The sequence below is a fragment of the Malus sylvestris genome, chromosome 2, assembly GCF_916048215.2.
Source record: "Malus sylvestris chromosome 2, drMalSylv7.2, whole genome shotgun sequence".
Taxonomy (NCBI): domain Eukaryota; kingdom Viridiplantae; phylum Streptophyta; class Magnoliopsida; order Rosales; family Rosaceae; genus Malus; species Malus sylvestris.
This window is the reverse complement of record NC_062261.1, coordinates 19,510,467-19,529,600: the sequence shown is the minus strand read 5'-3', so window position 1 is coordinate 19,529,600 and position 19,134 is coordinate 19,510,467. Positions and strand designations below refer to the sequence as shown.

Sequence of the window (19,134 nt, the reverse complement as noted above, 5' to 3'; positions counted from 1 at the left end):
GGCTGTTTTCATGAAAGGTCTTCCAAGTAATATTGGAAATGGTGTAAAGTGGGCTGAATCCTCTATCTCAAGCACATAAAAATCTACTGGAAAGATCACGTGGTTAACTTGCACCAAAACATCTTCCAAAACTCATTTTGGGTATGCATAGATCGATCAGTTGATTGAATAATAATACGATCATTTTTAAGTTCTCCCAGATTCATAGATGCATAAATGGAGTACGGCATGACATTAATTGAAGAACCTAAATCTAATATAGCACGTTCAAACTTGGTATTACCAATAACACAAGGGATCGTCTACCTGGATCTTTGCATTTAGGTGGCAACTTTCTTTGCAAAACTGCAGAGACATTTTCACTTCCCTGTACCACTTCCTTTTTCGAGATCTGTTTTCTTGTTGTACAAAGCTCTTTCAAAAATTTAGCATACTTTGGAACTTGCTTTATTGCATCAAGAAGCAGAATATTAACTTGTACCTTTCTAAAGGTTTCTAAGATGTCTTTTTCACTTTCTTCTTTCTTAAATTGCATAAACCTGGGAGGAAAAAGGTACATTTGGTGCAATGGGGTTAGAAAGAATTAAGTTTGGACCAACCTTACCTGAATTGGGTGGCATATGGGCTTTAAAAGGTTACAGCAAGGTTTGTTCATTCCTTGTCGTGGCCTTGTCTTGCTCCTCTTCTTCGAGCAAAAGTTGTTCGTCCTCTATTTGGCTTTGTTTAGGCATTTTTGGAATGTTCCAATGTCTTTACCGCTTCTCAAAGTGATAGCTTTAGCAGTTTCAAAACCTCCCTTTGGATTGACAATGGTTGAACTAGGAAGTTTGCCTTGTTCTCTAAATCGTCCCATGAATTCTACTATCTGTCCAATTTGATTCTTCACGTCGCCCATCTCTTTAGCTTGGTTTTGTAAACCCTGAGTCAAAGAAATTAGTGTTTGAAGAATTTTATCATAATCCATTGACAAACCTAAATTTGGTTGGGAAGGTTGTGGGGGTGGCTGTGGTGGTGCAAATAGCCTTTGATAGAGCCTTAGAGGTGGCTGCCTATATCCGCCTTGTTGTTGAGTTTGTTGAGGTTCCCTCCACTTTATATTTAGATGATCTCTCTAGCCCGGATTGTAAGTGTTGGAGAATAGGTCATTCCTTGGTTGATTTTGGCCTTGATAACCTATGGCATTGGCACTTTCCCATCCCCTCTCTCTATTAATTAAGGACATTGATCAGTAGGATGTCCTTGCATAGAGCACACGCCACATGTAGCTATACTTTGCATTTTGGATCCTTCAACAACCTGTGATATAAGAATAGAGAGATTAGCCATTTGAGATTGAAGTTCTGAAATAGCACTTACCTCATTGACTTGGATTGGGCATGCATGTTCTCTTTCTCCAACTCCTTCATATTGTTGTGCATTCAAGGCACGATTCGCTATTAAAATCTTCATAGCAACTGGACTTTTGTCAACTAAAGCACCTCCAACTGAAGCATCAAGCATTGTCTCTCAAGTGGTAGTCCTTTATAGAATTGAATTAAAAGCTCCTCCTTCATTTGATGTTGTGGACAAGATGAAACTAAAGTCTTGAAATGCTCATAATACGCCAGAAATGATTCTCCTTAGCCTTGTTGAATTCCACTAATTCTCTTCCTCAAAAGAATTACTCTTGAAGTTGGAAAGAATTTCTCTAAGAACGCTTTCTTCATACTTTCCCAAGAGGTGACGCTTCCAGGTGCTAATTCAAAAAGCCAATCGTTAGCCTTTTCCAAAAGAGAGAATGGAAAAGCTTTCATCTTCAGAATATTTCCATCCACATTAATTGGTGTCATGCTCGAGCACACGACTTCAAATTCCTTAAGATGCTTATTCAGATTTTCCAAGGACAGCCTATGGTATTTGGGAATGTGATCCAGCAAACTAGACTTCAATTCAAACTCATCGGCTTTGCCTTGAACTGCCCTAGGGTATTGGATGCAAATCGGAACAGCATTGTCTAATCCTGAGGCTGAAAGTTCCTTGATTGTTCGATTGTCAACAGCCATATCTTGTTCCTCTTCCGATTCCATTTCAGTTTCAGCTTCAAATTCGGATTTGGAACTAGAACTAGGTGAATTGAATTCTGGCTGCTTCCTCTTCCTTCTCAAAGTTCATTCAAAATCGTCGTCAAATTCTAATATATTCTCACGAATAGGTTAAGAACTTCGAGTCGTAAACGAGTACCTAAACCAAAAGAAAACAAAACAAAATAAGACACAAAAGAAAAGACACGAACATAAACAAAGGGGAAGACTAGTACTTTTGCTAATCCCCGACAACAGCGCCAAAATTTGATGTGGTAGAAACTAACACATAGATTAAACCCTATATATTATGAAATCGTAGTATGAGTAAGTAGTGATCATTCTATTCCTGGGATTAGAAGGGATGCTAATCAACACAAATTAAACTTGTAAAACAGAAAACTAAGTTAAACTAACATCAAAACAATAAGGGGGGAGATTTTGGACGAATTTAATGAAAACAAATGTAAATGGTAGCAAGTAAATTAAGCTCTGAATGAAATATGGATGAAATGATAGCTAAAGGATTCTTCTCCACACATGAAACATATGCATACAAATCGATTTCCAGTTATTTTTCCTATAAACCATGAATGACAATGCCCCAAATTAACTGTGAATAGCACTAATTAACTCTTAGATTTTCCTAAGTTCATTGAATTGGACTCAGCGATACAACCAAATTATTCTTCTCAAGTTCCCTAACTATGAAAAGCATGATAGAGATACATCTCAAAGACCATTAAGTTCTGTGAAAATCATAAGCATTGATAAAGCATTCGTAACTATGAAAAGCATGATACTCCTGCCAAGAATTTACTTAACTCAATCATGACTAGTGACTTTTACTACTTGCAAAAATAAGTTCATAACGATTAGGTGAAATTCCCTTATATTCTAGCATCAAATCCCTGCTTGCAAACTAAGTGTGCACCCTTAATAAACATACAATAATAAGTTCTCTATAAAGCAGATAAGTAAATCGCCTTCATGTTTTATGAAACAATAACTGGATGTAATCAATTTATATAAAACATATGATCATGGCTTCGAATTCACCTCTAGCTAAAAAGAAACTTAGTTACACATGTTCATCATAACTGAAAAGCAATGTAAAATAAAAATTGAAACTTAAAACAAAGAGAGAAAAAACTCTGAAAATTCCAGCAACTTCAATTGATGAATGGTAGGCGCGGCACTTTCTAAATCGCTGCAGGAATTTCATATATATATAGGAGGAAACGGCTGAATCCAAGTAGGAAAAGGTTTTGGCATTTTGAATTATTTTAGGAATCTAAATATCAGGTGGAGAGTGTTGGAATGTGATTAGGATTCATCCTTGCAGCTGGAGATAAAATAAGATAAGGTTGGATAAGATAATGTTCCTCCCCAACTAGGATTCCTCTTTCTTGTGTAATTCCTTGCCTTCCAAGCTTCAACTTTAATTTCTCCAGATTTTAGCACATATCTAACACCATTTAAACACCAAAAACGTCCAGCCCATTTGCTATCCACGCATGTTATCCAATCCAAGTCCAAAATTACTCCAAATTGCTCCATTTGGCTATTTATTGTCATCTTTACCAACTGGACCTACAATAATACGAAAATAACTTAAATTACCAAAATAAATGGAAATTAACTAAGTAAATGCAAAGAAATAAGATAACAAAGTCGCATAAAAATGCTCCTATCAGTAGGTTGGAGGAAGGGGAGGTTCTAATGTCGAAGGCGGATTTTAGAAGCTTCTGGAGGAATTTTTGGTGGAAGGAGGGATTGAGTGTGGTGGGTATGGGGTTGTGCATGTGGGGAGAGAGTTTGGGAAGTTTAGTGAGTTTGGGAGAAGAGGAGGCGGCTAGGTGGGAGGAGAGGAGGGAGCGCTTGGTGGGGGAGAAGGCGACTATGGTGGTGATTTTGGGAGGTGAGGTGGGGTGGATGAAGAAGATAGGTGGGTTTGTCGAACCCTAACATGTTGGATGGAGAAAATAGAAAATGCTGAGTGGGTTTTCGCAATAATTCATTTATATGGGAGGATAATTTGGTAATTTTAAGTTATAGGAAAATCATATTTATGTCATTGTTGTGCATTTTATGTACATATTCAGAAAACCTATTTTGGTCCCAAGATTAACAAATGAGTCATTTTTGTCAATTTCCCTTATTGTTGTTATCATATAGGATTCACTTTGATCTAAAATAAACATCAAAATTATTTTTGGAACTTTATATTCTAGGATGTTGGACCTAAATTGCAATTGAAGGTAGAAGCAGCAATGTCAAAATTAATGCTAAAAACATTGTTGCCAAGAGAAATGTTAAGGAGACTCTCAAAAGTAAGACTTTCCATGAACTTTTTAACACCTCATGTTTTTTTCACAATGTTTTATAATATTGACACGAAAATTAATGTTAACTAAGTGGCAAACAATCCATGAAAAGTCCTATTTTAAGATTCTTATTATCATTTCTCTTCTTAATGCCAATCCAGGCACCTAAAAAGACTGTCCCACTACTGCTAGACTTTGGAGATAGGGAGTGGATGATGGCTAAGTGGCAGACTTATTTTACCTTTATTTTGTAATGAATATGAAAAAGTCTCCCTTTTTCTCTTTCTAAAATTCTCTCTGTGAAAGACAATCCCAGGAATTTTTGCCGCCGGCCCTAGCGTTTGGCTTAGGTGCCGGAGGCATCCACCATTCCTCATTTCCTTCCTTCCTTCCTTACTTATTTTCCTCTCTCTTCTCTGTTTCCTCTCTCTTCTCTGTTTCCTCCTGAGTTTTCTCTTTCCTTTGCCCTCTCCTTCTTTTCCTCCCCTCTCATCTCCTCTGCTCATCCCCTCTCCCTACTTCCCTCCTCCTCTTCCTTCACCTTTTCTAGTTTTGTCCCTTCCTTTTTAATTCTCGATTCTTCCTTGAGTTTAATCTCAGTTTTCCTTGAGCCGAGTCTCAACTATCATGGGCTTCATGCCCCTTATCTGGCGTTTTTTGCCAGCTTTTACTGCTTTCTCTTTAATTTCCCTTCCTCCCTCCTCCCTAGCTGTGTTACTTCATCCCCATCCCACCATGTGATCGAAATCAGAAATTGGATATTAGATCTGCTTCCCTCCCTCACTTCCCCCCAACCAGCATATCGAATCCCCAATGAGGCCAAGTGTGGGTATTTTACATACCTCTTTGGCCGCACCTTCTTCCCATATGTTACTTTGTATATATTTGCAGGGGTTCGTGAAAGGGATTTGGATCTGGTGTCTACTTTCTTGGTTCTGAGTTTGGCCTCTGATAGGGATTTTACTACACATGTGAACGGGCTAAAAACTTCTATTATACTTGCAAGAATCACAAGGTTGTTCTAGTATAAACAAATATCGCAAGGTCGTTCTCCACAGGGATTATTAAATAATTCAAAGCAAACCAAATTCCAATTAATTATTATAAAGTAGAAATTGAGATGATTGATTTTATAACCAACTTAAATTAAAAACGAATTTAATTAATAAAAATAAGACACTCTACAATATTAAAACTAGAGGGAAAAGAAAACAGTTTTGGAAGAAATCAAATTAAGAAAGCACTAGGGTTCCATCATCACCTAGCAATCCTATGAACTTTTACCAATTACTTATGATCTACACATGCCACTTTGAAGGTTAGGTTTTCCTAATTTATATTGTACTTGGAACCTCCAACATAGAACATATATCTAACTTGCAACCCGTCCGGACGTTTGGATCAAATTTGAACATGAAAGACTCATTATGCTTTATGAAAATCCTTTGAAAAACCATGCAACCCTTAAGACGTCGTGTTCATCCTAAGTGAAATTACAATTATTAATCACAAGAAGCCAGCATCAATTTCAGGGAACCTTCCGACCAAAATTTCATCAAATTACTTTTCTAAAGATCCTAATGGTGATCAGGCATTAAGACAATTAGATAGTTTTTATCCCGGTAATTAACAATTCAAAGTATGCATGCAATCAATCATAAGCAATTAAATAAAAATCACATATTCATGCTAAAGCTCAAAGCCTCGCCCTAGCAAAAGAAATTAGTTACGCATATTCATAATTAAAATCATAGAAAAATATTATTAAGAAAATGATTGAAAGCACCTTCAAGTAGAAAATCTCCAAAACCCTAGCAATTCTCTCTGTCTCCAAAATTGCATAAAATAAAACGTAGTAAAAAACTGTAGACGGCCAAGCAATAAATCTGCTAAGCCCCCCCCCCCCCCCACACAAACCCTAAAAACAGGTCCTTTATTCCCACTAAGAAACTAAAAATAATAATCAAATAAAATAGGAAATATAACCCTAAATTAAATGGTAAAATTCGCCTAAAATCTGAACAGCCATGTTTTGGACCCATAAGCTGCTCCAAAACTGGCCCAATATAGCTGGATTTAATGTTTGGAATATTCTGAACACTTCTCCAGAAGGCCACGAATCCATCCGAGGTCATCTTGGGCTCCAAAAATGCAATTTAAGCCCAGAAACGTCATTTTCTAGCACTGCACATCGCTCCTTTATTTTATCGTCAGAAAATAACCACTTGGTGGAAAAATCCCAAAGTTTGATACGATCAAGCTAAGTGACTCACAAACGTCCTTCAACTAGAATTACTCCAAAATTCGTCCATTTGATCATGTTTTGCTCCAGAGGAAGTCAAAAATCCTATATTGAAAATACAATTCAAAGTATCAAAATTCTTCCAAAATATACTAAGATTAGGGTAAAATATATAATATAAAATCTACTCATCAGCCTCCTTCGACGATGTGATAGTGGCGGCGATGCGGTCTTTGCTGCTAGAGATTAGGGTTTTTTATTGTTTGTTTTCTGTGGCCTTTGAGCCTAAGCTTGTGTGGGTCTTCTATTGTATCTTGGGTTGTTGCTCTCATTTTGCTTGGGCCTTATACTTTCTCTGTAGTTGTTTACCCAGTTCTTTTTTGGCCTTGTAGTACTTTTTATTGTAATGAAAGTTGTCTTCATGATAAAAATAAATAAATAAATAAAAAGTTCAATGAATAATAAAGCCTATCCACAAAGTTAAATCTTTTTTTTTTTTTGTCAAACGATAAACTTGTTAGATTAGATGCTAGATTAGAGAACTAACGAGGTTCGAACTCATGTCGTAGTGCAAATACAACACTCCTAACTACCGTTATGATAGAGGGCCACTTGCACAAAGATAATCTACTTCTTACAATTCTTATTTATTTTTGCTTATCTATTCTCTACAGCCAACCTATAGCATCTTAATTTTATAAAGTTAATACTTTGATTCTTTTTGTTGGAATTCTCCTTCGGAAGTAAAGAAAAATATCCATTGATCAATACTTATCCACAAGATTGTCGGAAGAGGAATTAATTCGAAATTCTTGGACTCCTTCCACTGTTGGGAAATGAAATACATCATGACTAAAATCCAAAAGTTTCTAAAACCATAAATAAATAAAGGCAGAAAAAGTCTTACGAAGTAATCCTACTCAATTTTGGAAACGGATTCCCACTACAAATCCTACGCGAACCATCGCCCTTGTATTATATAAATCGCACAGGCCATACAAGCTTTTGTATTACAAACTCAACAAAGTGTGCTGCTAAATTTACCCAGGAGGAAGCCTTTTGTATTACAAACTCAAGAAACTGTGCTGCTAAATTTACCCAGGAAGAAGCTTGGTTTTTGAGTTCGATCGCCGGAAGAAGAAGAGAAGAAGAATCACGGTTACTTGAAAAACAAGAAAACAAGGAGAAGGAGCAATAAGGAATCGATATGGAGTCGCAAAAGAAGATGACAGAGCGTCCCTGCTGTGCAAACGGTTGCGACTTCTATGGCTCTGTGGAGACCAAGAACCTGTGCTCGCGATGCTACACAGATTACCTGAAACAAGAGTCCCGAGAGAATATGAGGGCAGAGTCCGCCATGGTGGCTTTAATGAATAACCTTGATAGGGGTTCCGTCGCTGGGCGAATAAATCCCTTGCCTTCTTTGAAAGCATCAAACTCGGTTTCTCCCTCTGTCGCTGTTGCTGGTTGCTCCAAGAGTAGTAGTGGATCAACCTCTGTGAAAAATAGGTGCGAAAGCTGCAACAGAAAGGTTGGAGTGCTTGGCTTTAGCTGCCGGTGTGGTGGTGTGTTCTGTGGGACGCATCGCTACCCAGAAAAACACTGTTGCCATGTAGATTTCAAGATGGCTGGACGAGACGTTTTGGCCAAGCAAAACCCACTTTGCAAGGGTGACAAGCTAGAATGCAGGATTTAGAGAGAATGAAGTTGTAGTAAAGATTGGCATGGCTGAATTTGTTTGTACTTTTAGATATTTTGTTTGATTTCGGAAATAGATATTTACGTTCTTTCTGTTCGATACCAATACATCTGATCATACCAAGAATTTGAGTGCTGTTCTCTTACAAAGAAGCAACCGATGTTTCAAATTTGACCTTATATAGATACGATAACACAAATGCCAGTATACATAAAGCAAGAAAGAGTAAACTGTCGATTTGCCCCCTGAACTATCACCCAACTTTCGATTTGCCCCCTGAACTTTTTAATTGGAAAATTAAGGACTTAAACTAATTTTTTTGGCCGATTTCCCCCCTACCGTTAGTTTTTCATAAATTTCATCCAAATTAACGTTAACTCTTATCATGTGCAAACCACGTAACTCTCATTTGTGGACAAAAGCGTCATTTCACTAGACCTTCAGACAGAAAAGCTATAGAATCACACATATTTGCATAGGTTTATATTTTAGAAATCTAAGGTTTTCAATTATTTTAAAGAATGAAGTGACCGAACTACCCACACACGTTGTGCATATGCTTCCATTTAACAGAAATTTGGATGGAATGAATGAAAAATTAACAGCAGGGGGCAAATCGGCCAAAAAAATTAGTTTAAGTCCTTAATTTTCCAATTAAAAAGTTCAGGGGGCAAATCGAAAGTTGGGTGATAGTTCAGGGGGCAAATCGACAGTTTACTCAAGCAAGAAAATACCAAACTGTTTCGAGTAATATGGCGGCAAAATTGCAGACTTAATGCACAGCATCGGGTTGCCTTTCTGGTAATGAAGCTTCGAATTCTGGTAAAATCTTGTATGATTCATACAGCCTACTTAAAGTAGGGAACTTGGACTACACCAAAAAAGAATGTAACAAACATTAAGGACCCAAATAAGTAAAATGTTGGTTGATAGTAAAGAAAGTGATGCGAAAGAAAACCAATATATAACCTTTTTCTAAATAACTAAGACATCCACGCATTACTGAACTATTCTTTCAGACGAGGGAATAACTATAGAAACAGTTAAGAGTTGCCCCAAAAGAAAGAAAGTGATGCGAAAGAAAACCAATATGTAACCTTTTTCCAAATAACTAAGACATCCACGTATTACTGGACGATTCTTTTAGAGGAGGGAATAACTACAGAAACAGTTAAGAGTTGCCCCCAAAAGTTTACACACAGCAGAGACATACACACACACACACATACAACTCTCAACGTACAAAGTGCGGAGTGAAACTACTGGTACTCAAACCTACAAAATAAAGTTGGCAAATAAAAAGTGGAAAGAGTTTACCATGTTAATATTAAACCTTGTGGTAACTACAGCAATCTGTGGGGCTAAGAACACGTCCGCCTGCAAATAAACCCCTTTAATTGGTTAGTTATACTCTAAAGAGGTCAAATGGGTAATAAAACGAGTTCAATTGAGCGATAACGATTCTGTATAAAAAGAGGAAAAGAAAGCAAAGGCTAAAGTCTCTTCAACTCCATGTACATAGACATCCAAGCATCGTGGAGATATCAAATTGACACTATTGATGTCGTCGAACAATGTATTGGGTTAGAAGCAGTTCGCTGGTTCAGATTTGTTCAAATTAATAAGATTGCAGTTAAAGAAATGTAAATAAGAATCACAGCGTTCAGAAAAGAGACCATATACACATCATCTCCTGTGGCGTATCTGCTATCAAAATCCTTCAGCAAAGTCTCGAGAGCTGCATATGAGAAAAGAAATAACATCAATGAATAGAAATCTTTGGTAGTTGCACGTAACGAGATATTAATGAAGGAAGTTGAAGTCCCACTAAAACCAATTAGAAATATGGACAGTAGCACAACTCCTTATAAGCACATGCAACCTTAATTCCCCGATGTGGAGTGATACATTTACATATATATATGTAAAGCTTTAGTACATAGTTTATGACTGAACACTTCCAGACATAAATCAGCCTGGCAAGGTCTACCATATAAGTACTGTAACTAAGAAAGTCAAGCAGAACCCAAATCTAGTGATCCATTTTATACTTGACCGACATGATCATAAGCAATTTTTCATGTCAATTCTTTTGATCTCTCTTTAGTCCATAATTTGCAGTTTGCTATTTGCGAATGGAAAACATAATAACAGATGAACTGCCAATCTGCAAGCGGCCATTCATAGCAGTTGCTATCATATATCACTCTTACAAATCACAGGAACTTACAAGTATAAGCCTTCTCATGCATAGACCACAGAAAAGTATATATGGAATACATTACAATAACAAGGCTACAACGTAACGACCACACCCCACATAGTAGTAACAGGTTCACCTAATAAGCATCCCCAATGCAGAGAGTTTATGCTTAAAAACTGAACATGAACATTCAGAAATTCACTCACCAAAGAAACCTTTATCTATATTCGATTGAGCCCAAGACAGGGACTCTTCAGGACCAGACTTCTCCATAAGATACTTCTACAGAAGCAAATGGTACATGATAAATACATATTAAAACAAAATCAATGTCTACATAGCTATGAATGTAAAGCCAAATTTCGTTCTTTGGATAAGGTATAAAGAAACCAAATGTACCAGCACTGATAGCATGTGAAGTGGCTGAATACTTGAGCTAATAATGCTTGCAGCCTGTGACAATATTCACTAATTGGCAAATTAGAAAAAACAATAAGTCCATGACGAAGTCATTCTTAACTTCAACAAAGACTTCACCTCTCTCATTATTTGAACAAGATACGCGACTTACATCAGTTCACGTCACGACATGGTTTAATTGAAGAATATAAAAGGGACAAGCAGAGAATAATTTGCAAACAAAAAACAAAAAGATAAGGTCTTTTAACACTTTGAAATACTTTTTTTCTGAGCCCACTCATAGCTACTTGATTAGCGTTACTGAAAGCCTTCAAGGGCATCTAAAATTAGAAAATTCTTCAGCCTAGGACATAACATGATAAACTCCTTTATGTGGCTGCAACATATGTTGTTATTTCTTCAAATCCTGGATCAACAGCTTAGATTTGTGCACGGTGTAAAGAACAACTATCATTATAAACTAGGCTAGTCAACCTCAGGTGCAGAGTATTCTTAAACCAAATTATTTAAATTTGATATGGACTTCACATTTAGTACAAACATACCTGGAGATTAAGAGCTCTTAGCCGAGGATCAGCTGGCAATAACGGTCTCTGAGGATACTTGTCCTCTAAATACTAATCGAGCATCACAAGAACACGTTGTACCCAAATAACAGAACACTTAGAGGCACAAGCAAAACCTTCAAAAACTGTAAACAGACGATCCATTTCCCAACAAATTACACTAACCAGCAATATCGCAAAGGAGTCTGAAACCACCGTATCCCCATCGACCAACACCGGAACAAAATGAAGAGGATTCAACCGGTTAAACGCTGCAACTCAAGCACATTCGATAAGTATCCAGTATCCACCAACGTAAGCATTGATAGTTTTATAGTAAAACTAACAATTTGACAACGGATTGTTTGGCAAGAGAATGCGACTGGTAATGAGCATAATATCTCTTCAAACTCACACTCACCTGGACTGAACTGCTCACCAGCTGGTAGGTTCACCGGTTTGTACTCGTACGGAAGTCCTACACATTCAATTGAACTGACTACAAATCAAGACCAAGTAAAATCCAACCCTAATAATTTGCACCACACATTTGGTAATTGATTCATCAATCAAAATAACCATCAACCACAAATATTATTGAAATCGAGTGACATTTAAATTCCAATGAATCATAAAACATTCAGGAGCACAAAATATGCAAAATTTACACTAAAAGTAATCGTTTTCAAAAACCTTTAAGATTGAGAGCGAAGCGGACGCGCCAAGAGCAGGAGCTTTGCCAGTAGGAATAGAGGAGGAGCTTTGAAGCAGCAGGTAGCTGATTGCTGCTGCTGCTGCTGCTGCTGCTGGATTCCATGGCTCTCCGTTGTTCAACACTTTTCTGGTAAGAAGTCAACTTCTAATGGAGTGACTGTTTTTGTTTTCTGCTGAGTTGTCGCTGTCGAAATGGCACTCAAAACTTTCATAGGTTGGAAATTAAAATATTATTTTCTTACCCAATGTTATTCTAAATAACTTTTAATATATGTATCGAAATTATTTTTTTTATAAAAGTAATTTTAATTATAAAAATAAATAAATAAATAAATAAAACTCTCTAAGACCATCTCCAAACCTGAGCTAAAACCCAAATTATCCCCCCAAACACTCTCCAACCCATGTTAAAATTTTAGGCTAAATGCCAAATATTATTTCTGTGCCAAATACCCCCCCCCCCAGCTTTCCCCCCGGGCTAAATCCCAAATGTTTATCGGAATTTAAATTTTTTTAGATAAAAATGTTCATAAAATTAATTTACAATAATCTACATATTTATTTTTTTTAAAAAAAATTAGCCTAAGTTTATTCTTTAATAATTCCGGGCTAAAATTTTAGGGCAGAAGGGTTGGAGCAGAAAAAATGTTTCTGGGCTAAAAGCCAAATTTTCCGGGCTAAAAAATTTGGCTTTTAGCCCAAGGGTTGGAGATGGTCTAATACAACCATTTTCAATACAATCAAACAAAAAAATTCTAGTAATTAATAGTTGGTAAAAACTGATCTCAAATATATGTCTACTATATCAAGTGACCAACATTAGTAACAACATCGACAAGAAATTCGCCTTACAAAAGACATGAGCCTAAGAAATAAAATAAAAGAACTGGTCAAAGATCTGATGTCGTCAATGATTGTCCTCAATCGCCAATGTGTGAAACCCTTGACCTTTGCAAATCTCAAAATATCATGAAGAGCAAGAGCTTCAACAACAAAAATGATAGTTTCTCCAAGATTGCGAGCACCAGCCACAATAGGTGAACCATAGAACCACTACTTACGACAAAACTAGTAGCAGCTTGAGAACCCACAGCAGAGCCATCAAAATTAATTTTGAGTTTAGGAGCATGAGGCAACCTTCACTTGATAGTTTGAGATGAAACATGAGTTGCATTTTGGGTAGGAATTGATCTTAAGTTTTTATTGGCATGGTAATATTGTCTACCCTCTTTCTCTCGCGTGTGATGTGACTTCAAAACAAGTAATTTGATGCAGGAATTCACATGCAAGATCAGCATTTTTTGTAACGAAATTTTTATTTGAACCCATTTAACCTCTTTCTACACCCAACTTAAATTTTAAATATGAAATGTCTTTATTATCCTATTGCATTATTATCATCAAGTACACGATAAAGTTGATAATAAAAGTAAAATTTATCAATAAACCTGTTGATGCACAAAACCGGAGGGGTCTTGGAACAATGTAAATCTGACCGTGAATCTGCAAGAAAGTAAATAACACAAGATGTATCGTAGTTCACCCCAATGTTTGAGTTACGTCCACACTGATATTGTATTTCTCTGAAATGATTGAGGATGAGAGGTGAGAGCTTCTGAGAGTGAGATAGCTCTTCCCATGGCTAAGAATTGGCCTCCTCTAATGAAGAGGGTGAGGAGTCCTTTTATAGAATAAGGGCTCCTCACTTATTACATATTTGCCCCTTCATTTATTACATAATTACATTTAATCCTCTGAGTATTTATACGAGATCTAAATACGGAAGCCCTAAATATGGTACAAACAAAACTCACACTCAATAATCAAACACTAACCATCACGTAATCTTTCTTTGACGTTCTATCGTGGTAAAAATCATAGTACACATTCATAGGGAAAAAAAAGGCCCTTTTTTATGGATGACTAGTGAATTTGAAGTTTTAAATCCTCCAACTTTATTATCGTCATCATGACTACCACCACCATCATCCACCAACCCTACCACCACCATATCTCCAACACTACTCATCACCTGTAGGAAACCTAGTTCTGCTTCTGCTGCTACTATTGATCCCAAAACAACAAGCAACAGCTAATCAAGATCAACGGCAAGAAAAGTTGGAGGAGGAGGAGGAGTGAGAGGGTTGGCATATGCTTTCCCTAGTACTGCTACCTCTTATATATGAGATCAAAACCCTACTTATTGCAAGAGTAGGGTTTCTCTGACAAAAGGTTTATCCAACTCCATGGCTCAAGGGGAATCAAGCGTTTGGGTCCGATAATTTAGCTACATCAACCCTAGTAAATCCACACATACCTAGCTTGTTCTGAATTTTTTGCTACTAGTAGTTCTGAATCAAGTGTTTTTCTTCACTTTTAATTATCCCCTTTAATTAAGTAATTAAAGTTCTTTTCTTCAATTAACATCTAATTAGTAGTCTTGTTGTGTAGACGCACTGCAAACATGTGAGAGCATCATAATTATTGCACTTCATTTTATTTTGTTTGTAAGATTTTGTTTGCACACTGTTGAGTGTTTATAATTGATGATATTCTGAAAGAGTTTCCATTTCTCAGTTTCTAACTCCTTGAATGCCTTGCTAGCTATTATTCCCATTACAAGTCGGCTGCAAAATATGCGTGCATTTGTTAAACTAGCTAGGGTTTAGTTAATTTAGTTTGACTCTCATAGTGTCATGGCATTATGTTTAATTAGATTAATAGATTTAATTAACATGGATCTTCATGAGACTGATCTGGGTAGCTTTTAATGTGAAAAACAATGGGTGTAAAGATAAATTTTCATATTGAATTCAGTTTGCAAAGGTAGTTTAGGTAGTAAATTTGGGTTTAAAGAGATATTAATAGTTTAATTAAAAATGATATAGGTGTAGAGAGTAAGATGGGAGTAGAGAAAAGTTATATGGGTTTGAATAAAATTTCAATTTTGGTAACTGATGTTGTAATATGGTTCCGGATCCACTTTGTGGCGATCCCAAGGATCCTCACATCTTAGTCATTCATCGTGTATCGTGCGATCATAAATTATTTGACTTTTTTTATTTAAAATTAAACACAAATAGTATCTGACAAAAACTGGCAACACGATATACGATGAACGGCTAAGATATGGGAATTCCTAGGATCCCTACAAAGTGGATCCGGAAATGATCCTCTTCCGTGACCAAGTATAGTCCTATAATAATTAATAAGGGGTCATGCAATAATTAAAGCAGTTTATGTTGATTATATAAAACAAAGTAATGTGAGAGAGATCATAGACTTGTATTATTATATTAGTTATTAATTGTGGCAAGTGATATTCAAAAGCAACATTCAATAAGATAATTAAGTTCATCAATTAACACGAGCAGTATGGACACATTACTTGCGACATTATGTTGTACACAATGATAATACAAAAATGCCCCTAACATTTTTCATATAAAATATATTGATAAAGTGTGGTATGGATACAATGCTTATTTTTTGAAAATAAAAAATTACTACCATTAAAGGGATGGGAGAAAATTCGAAATTATTACAATTATTTAGGAGATGTGGGAATTTTGAACCCGGAACCCATGAGTAGAAACATAACATTCTATCTACTAGATATTGGACTTATGAAATTACACAAGACAACATATAAAATACTAACAATAACCACAACGAGGAATGAAATTGGAGCCGAGTAGAGGAGGCCAGCAAAGATGATGGCAAGGAAAAGAGTGGTTATTAGTTCAGGTCCTACGGCAGAGCCATCAGAAGTAGCAATTTGGTAATCAAGCAGATCATGAGAACCGCCTCTGGTCGAACTCAGATTTGTTGACGTTCTGATGGCCTTAATCTCGTCCGAACCGGAGATTCGATCATCAGTAGCAGCAATGCGTGGAGGTTCTGAATCTTGGACTACGTGCTTTACGTGAACGATTTTACGATTGCATGCATGTTCTGCATGTAATAATTATGAATAAATAAGTTAATTAATAAACTCTAATTAATTCGTCGGAAAGATTTAATGTTCATTAACTTACGAACGATAATTTTTTGATATAACAGATATAGTTTACACTCAATTAATCTAAACTGTGAAAAAAGAGATTCGAGCTTGTGTACATTAACAGAGATTGAGGGGAAAAAAAAAATACTTACCAGTGTCAATCCATCCTTCACAAAGAGTCAATGCCATCAAGAAGAAGAAGATCGCGGAAACTTTTACGAAAGCCATGCATTCGATCAAAACACTAAAAAATTATGGAATGAGAGAAAGAATGGGTAGAGGATAGGTTAAGATTAATTGTTCTTGTATATATAGGTGAAAGATGTGATTCTCTAGCCTCTAGGGTTTTCTCCATGACCGTGAGGGAAACAAAAACTCAAACTTTCCTACAAAACTTAGGAAAATCATTAATTTCCGATTTTCCTTTCGTTAAAGAAAGAGGAAAGATTTGATTTATGAGTTATGAATCCACATGGGGCTGGTTTATAGATTAGGGAAGGTAAACGATTTACCACCCTGATTATTGATAGTCTATGAATTTTTTTTTAGTACAACAATATATTTTACACTAAGAGAAGGGAAGAGTCAGCTAAACCATACAATAGACAATCTAATTTGGTATCAAATTTGTCAACTACGATATTTGAACCTAAAACCTCTTGCTTACAATAAGTGCAAAGAAATACCTCCAGACCGTAGTACTGAGTAGCATAGTCCATGAAATTTTGAATTCAATAAATTAAAAGAGAATTAAGGAACAAAAATAAACAGGACATGCCGAAGAAGAAAAGGGTATTCAGAAATCTCTTAGCTATTTTGACCAATAAATAAATAAATATCTCTTAGATATTAACCAAAAAGGAGATCCTATATGCAGAAGCATAACCAACCCCTTTCCTAATATGATCCTTTTAAATCGGTCCAATTTAAACCAAAATAAAAAAGAATAGTCAACGGCTTCAACAAAAATCTAAGCTTTGTTGATAAAAAATAAAAAAAAAGATAAATTACACAAAATTACTTTAACTGTGGGTCAAACCACAATCTCATAACTCATGTTTGTAAACATTACAATACCATACCTCCCAATTTCCATCAACAACAAAGATGTCCCTAAACATGTCCCTAAACTAGTCCTTGTCTTGACAAGGGACATCTTGAATGTATAACTCTCAGACAAGGCTAGGTCTAGTTGAGAAGTAGTAATGGTCGTCAAAACTCATCATGAGGATGTGCAGTATCCTGAATTCTTGAATGCCAAGGTAGGCTCCATACCATTGATTTAGTAATTCGAAGAAGGTGATAAATCTGAAGGTTGCTGGGGAAAGATTACAAATGGCCATGTTGTAGCACAACAAGATACTTTTCAAGAAATCAGAAAGAGGAAAATGAAGATCCAAGTCCAAAAACCAAGGATAAATCCTAGTGTAGGGATGCTGAGGATCAAACAATACTGTGAGTGCAGCGTGAATATCTTGACCCGGCTCACACCAGACTTTAGATTGGCCCAAGAGATCTTGGTGATTTTCAATGAAGGTTTGACCTTCCTCCCGAGTACGAACCCTCGTTAGTGGAAGGCTATAAGGCAAATTTTTAAGTGATTTGGTACCTTTGCTTGAAGAGGACATGGGTGAGGCTTCGAGAAAACAAGGAGAGTTTTTGAATTGGTACGAGAAGAAAGTTGAAGCCTTTTTTTTAACGACTAGTGATCTGGTAAAACGGAAGGAAATGGTCCGATGATATATAGGCGTCATTTGACAGAATTATCTGGCTGTCGAATACAGAAAGACTTACTTAGGGATTAGTGAATCCGACGGTTAAAACATTAGTACTGAATATCAGAGGAGATTGCTTATTTTTCGTGTACCCACCACAAATGCAAAGTCTCATAATTATGAACTTTATGGAGCGATAATTCATGCACCAATTGGCCATTAAAGGCTAGTCTACCGTCACTATCCAAGTGTCCGAATAATGATGCCCAAAAACCAACAAGTTGTGTGCCATTAAACTTTTGATATGCATCATTCCTAGCACATGACTTGCTTGAGAAATGTTGCTAACCCTTTTTTTATAGGATTCTTCCTCTTCTGTTGCTAGTTGAACCCCATGAGTTGTCATCTTCTGTACACATAATGATATAAGCATTCAACACAAACAAATTGAACAATATATACCATGATAACAACCAAATTCAATAATGTATAACATTAACACAACATGTCAACAAGTTTTCATAACAATATATCTACAATAAACAAACCTTCATGACTTAAGCAATATCAAGTTAATTAAGAAAATTAACAAAGATTTTATCAATACAAATCATTCCCCACTCAACAATATTAACTTCAACAAAACAAAACTGAACGACCTATCCCTTTTACACAACCTGTCAACAATATTCCATAAACCCACATCCCACCAAAATTTCCCAAGAATTCCACAAATATCCACAAATTTCAACTAATTTCATCAACCAACTTGCATAACTAACCATAAACACTAAATTAATTAATCAAATTTACATAAACAACAAAATTTATTTCTAGTGTTCCAAATTTCCAAACTCACCAAATTTCAAATTTACTTTGGGGAATGAAGTATGACGTCGACTATTGGGGAATCAAGAACTCTGAACCCAACCCCAATCAAGCAAGCACCACGTCTTTTTTGTGGACCCGACTACTCACCCTCAAACCAAAGTCACCTAAATTTCTAAACTTCTGTATGGAAGTGCAGTTAGGTTGGAGACGACAAGCATAACAAAACTATGACTGGGTTTTGAATGCAAGGAAATTTTCGAACAGTAAGCAAGTTTTCGACGGGAATGATGTTTGAGGGTTGGCAGGAGATGAAGAGTATTGGGTGAAGAAGACAAATTTAAGATCGTAACTGCTAATGTCCCGGGGTGGGGGGAA

The 19,134-nt window shown here is 36.3% G+C and overlaps 3 protein-coding genes across 6 annotated transcripts in view; 2 read left to right on the top strand and 1 right to left on the bottom strand.

The window, feature by feature from the left end:
- Positions 1-19,134, top strand: part of LOC126613847 (uncharacterized) — a 60,831-nt gene that overhangs the window by 16,023 nt on the left and 25,674 nt on the right. The gene's annotated exons all lie outside the window — the stretch shown is intronic.
- LOC126613851 (zinc finger A20 and AN1 domain-containing stress-associated protein 5-like) lies at positions 7,431-8,420 on the top strand. The gene has a single exon (XM_050281458.1). The coding sequence runs from the start codon at positions 7,837-7,839 to the stop codon at positions 8,323-8,325; it is 489 nt and encodes a 162-aa protein (XP_050137415.1). The 5' UTR covers positions 7,431-7,836; the 3' UTR covers positions 8,326-8,420.
- LOC126613845 (glutathione S-transferase zeta class-like) lies at positions 8,355-12,383 on the bottom strand. 3 transcript variants are annotated; one of them, XM_050281452.1, is made up of 10 exons: positions 12,190-12,380; positions 11,918-11,974; positions 11,683-11,768; positions 11,497-11,568; positions 10,931-10,984; positions 10,738-10,813; positions 10,005-10,066; positions 9,646-9,705; positions 9,059-9,199; positions 8,355-8,551 (listed from the first exon to the last, which is right to left on the bottom strand). In XM_050281452.1, the coding sequence occupies exons 1-9, from the start codon at positions 12,311-12,313 to the stop codon at positions 9,101-9,103; spliced, it is 690 nt and encodes a 229-aa protein (XP_050137409.1). In that variant the 5' UTR covers positions 12,314-12,380; the 3' UTR covers positions 8,355-8,551; positions 9,059-9,100. The 3 variants fall into 3 exon arrangements, 2 of the variants coding, with proteins under 2 accessions (XP_050137409.1, XP_050137410.1); XR_007620203.1 differs by lacking the exon at positions 8,355-8,551 and having other exon boundaries at positions 8,565-9,297; positions 9,426-9,705; positions 12,190-12,383; XM_050281453.1 differs by lacking the exon at positions 8,355-8,551 and having other exon boundaries at positions 8,565-9,199; positions 11,683-11,774; positions 11,924-11,974; positions 12,190-12,382.

Excerpts from the sequence above, each read along its gene's own strand:
- LOC126613851 (XM_050281458.1), top strand. The coding sequence starts at position 7,837 with ATGGAGTCGCAAAAGAAGATGACAGAGCGTCCCTGCTGTGCAAACGGT.
- LOC126613845 (XM_050281453.1), bottom strand. The coding sequence starts at position 12,313 with ATGGAATCCAGCAGCAGCAGCAGCAGCAGCAGCAATCAGCTACCTGCT. Across the intron at positions 10,985-11,496 it reads TAAGAGCTCTTAATCTCCAG|GCTGCAAGCATTATTAGCTC; the intron begins GTATGTTTGTAC and ends ATATTGTCACAG. Across the intron at positions 10,814-10,930 it reads TTCACATGCTATCAGTGCTG|AAGTATCTTATGGAGAAGTC; the intron begins GTACATTTGGTT and ends TTGCTTCTGTAG.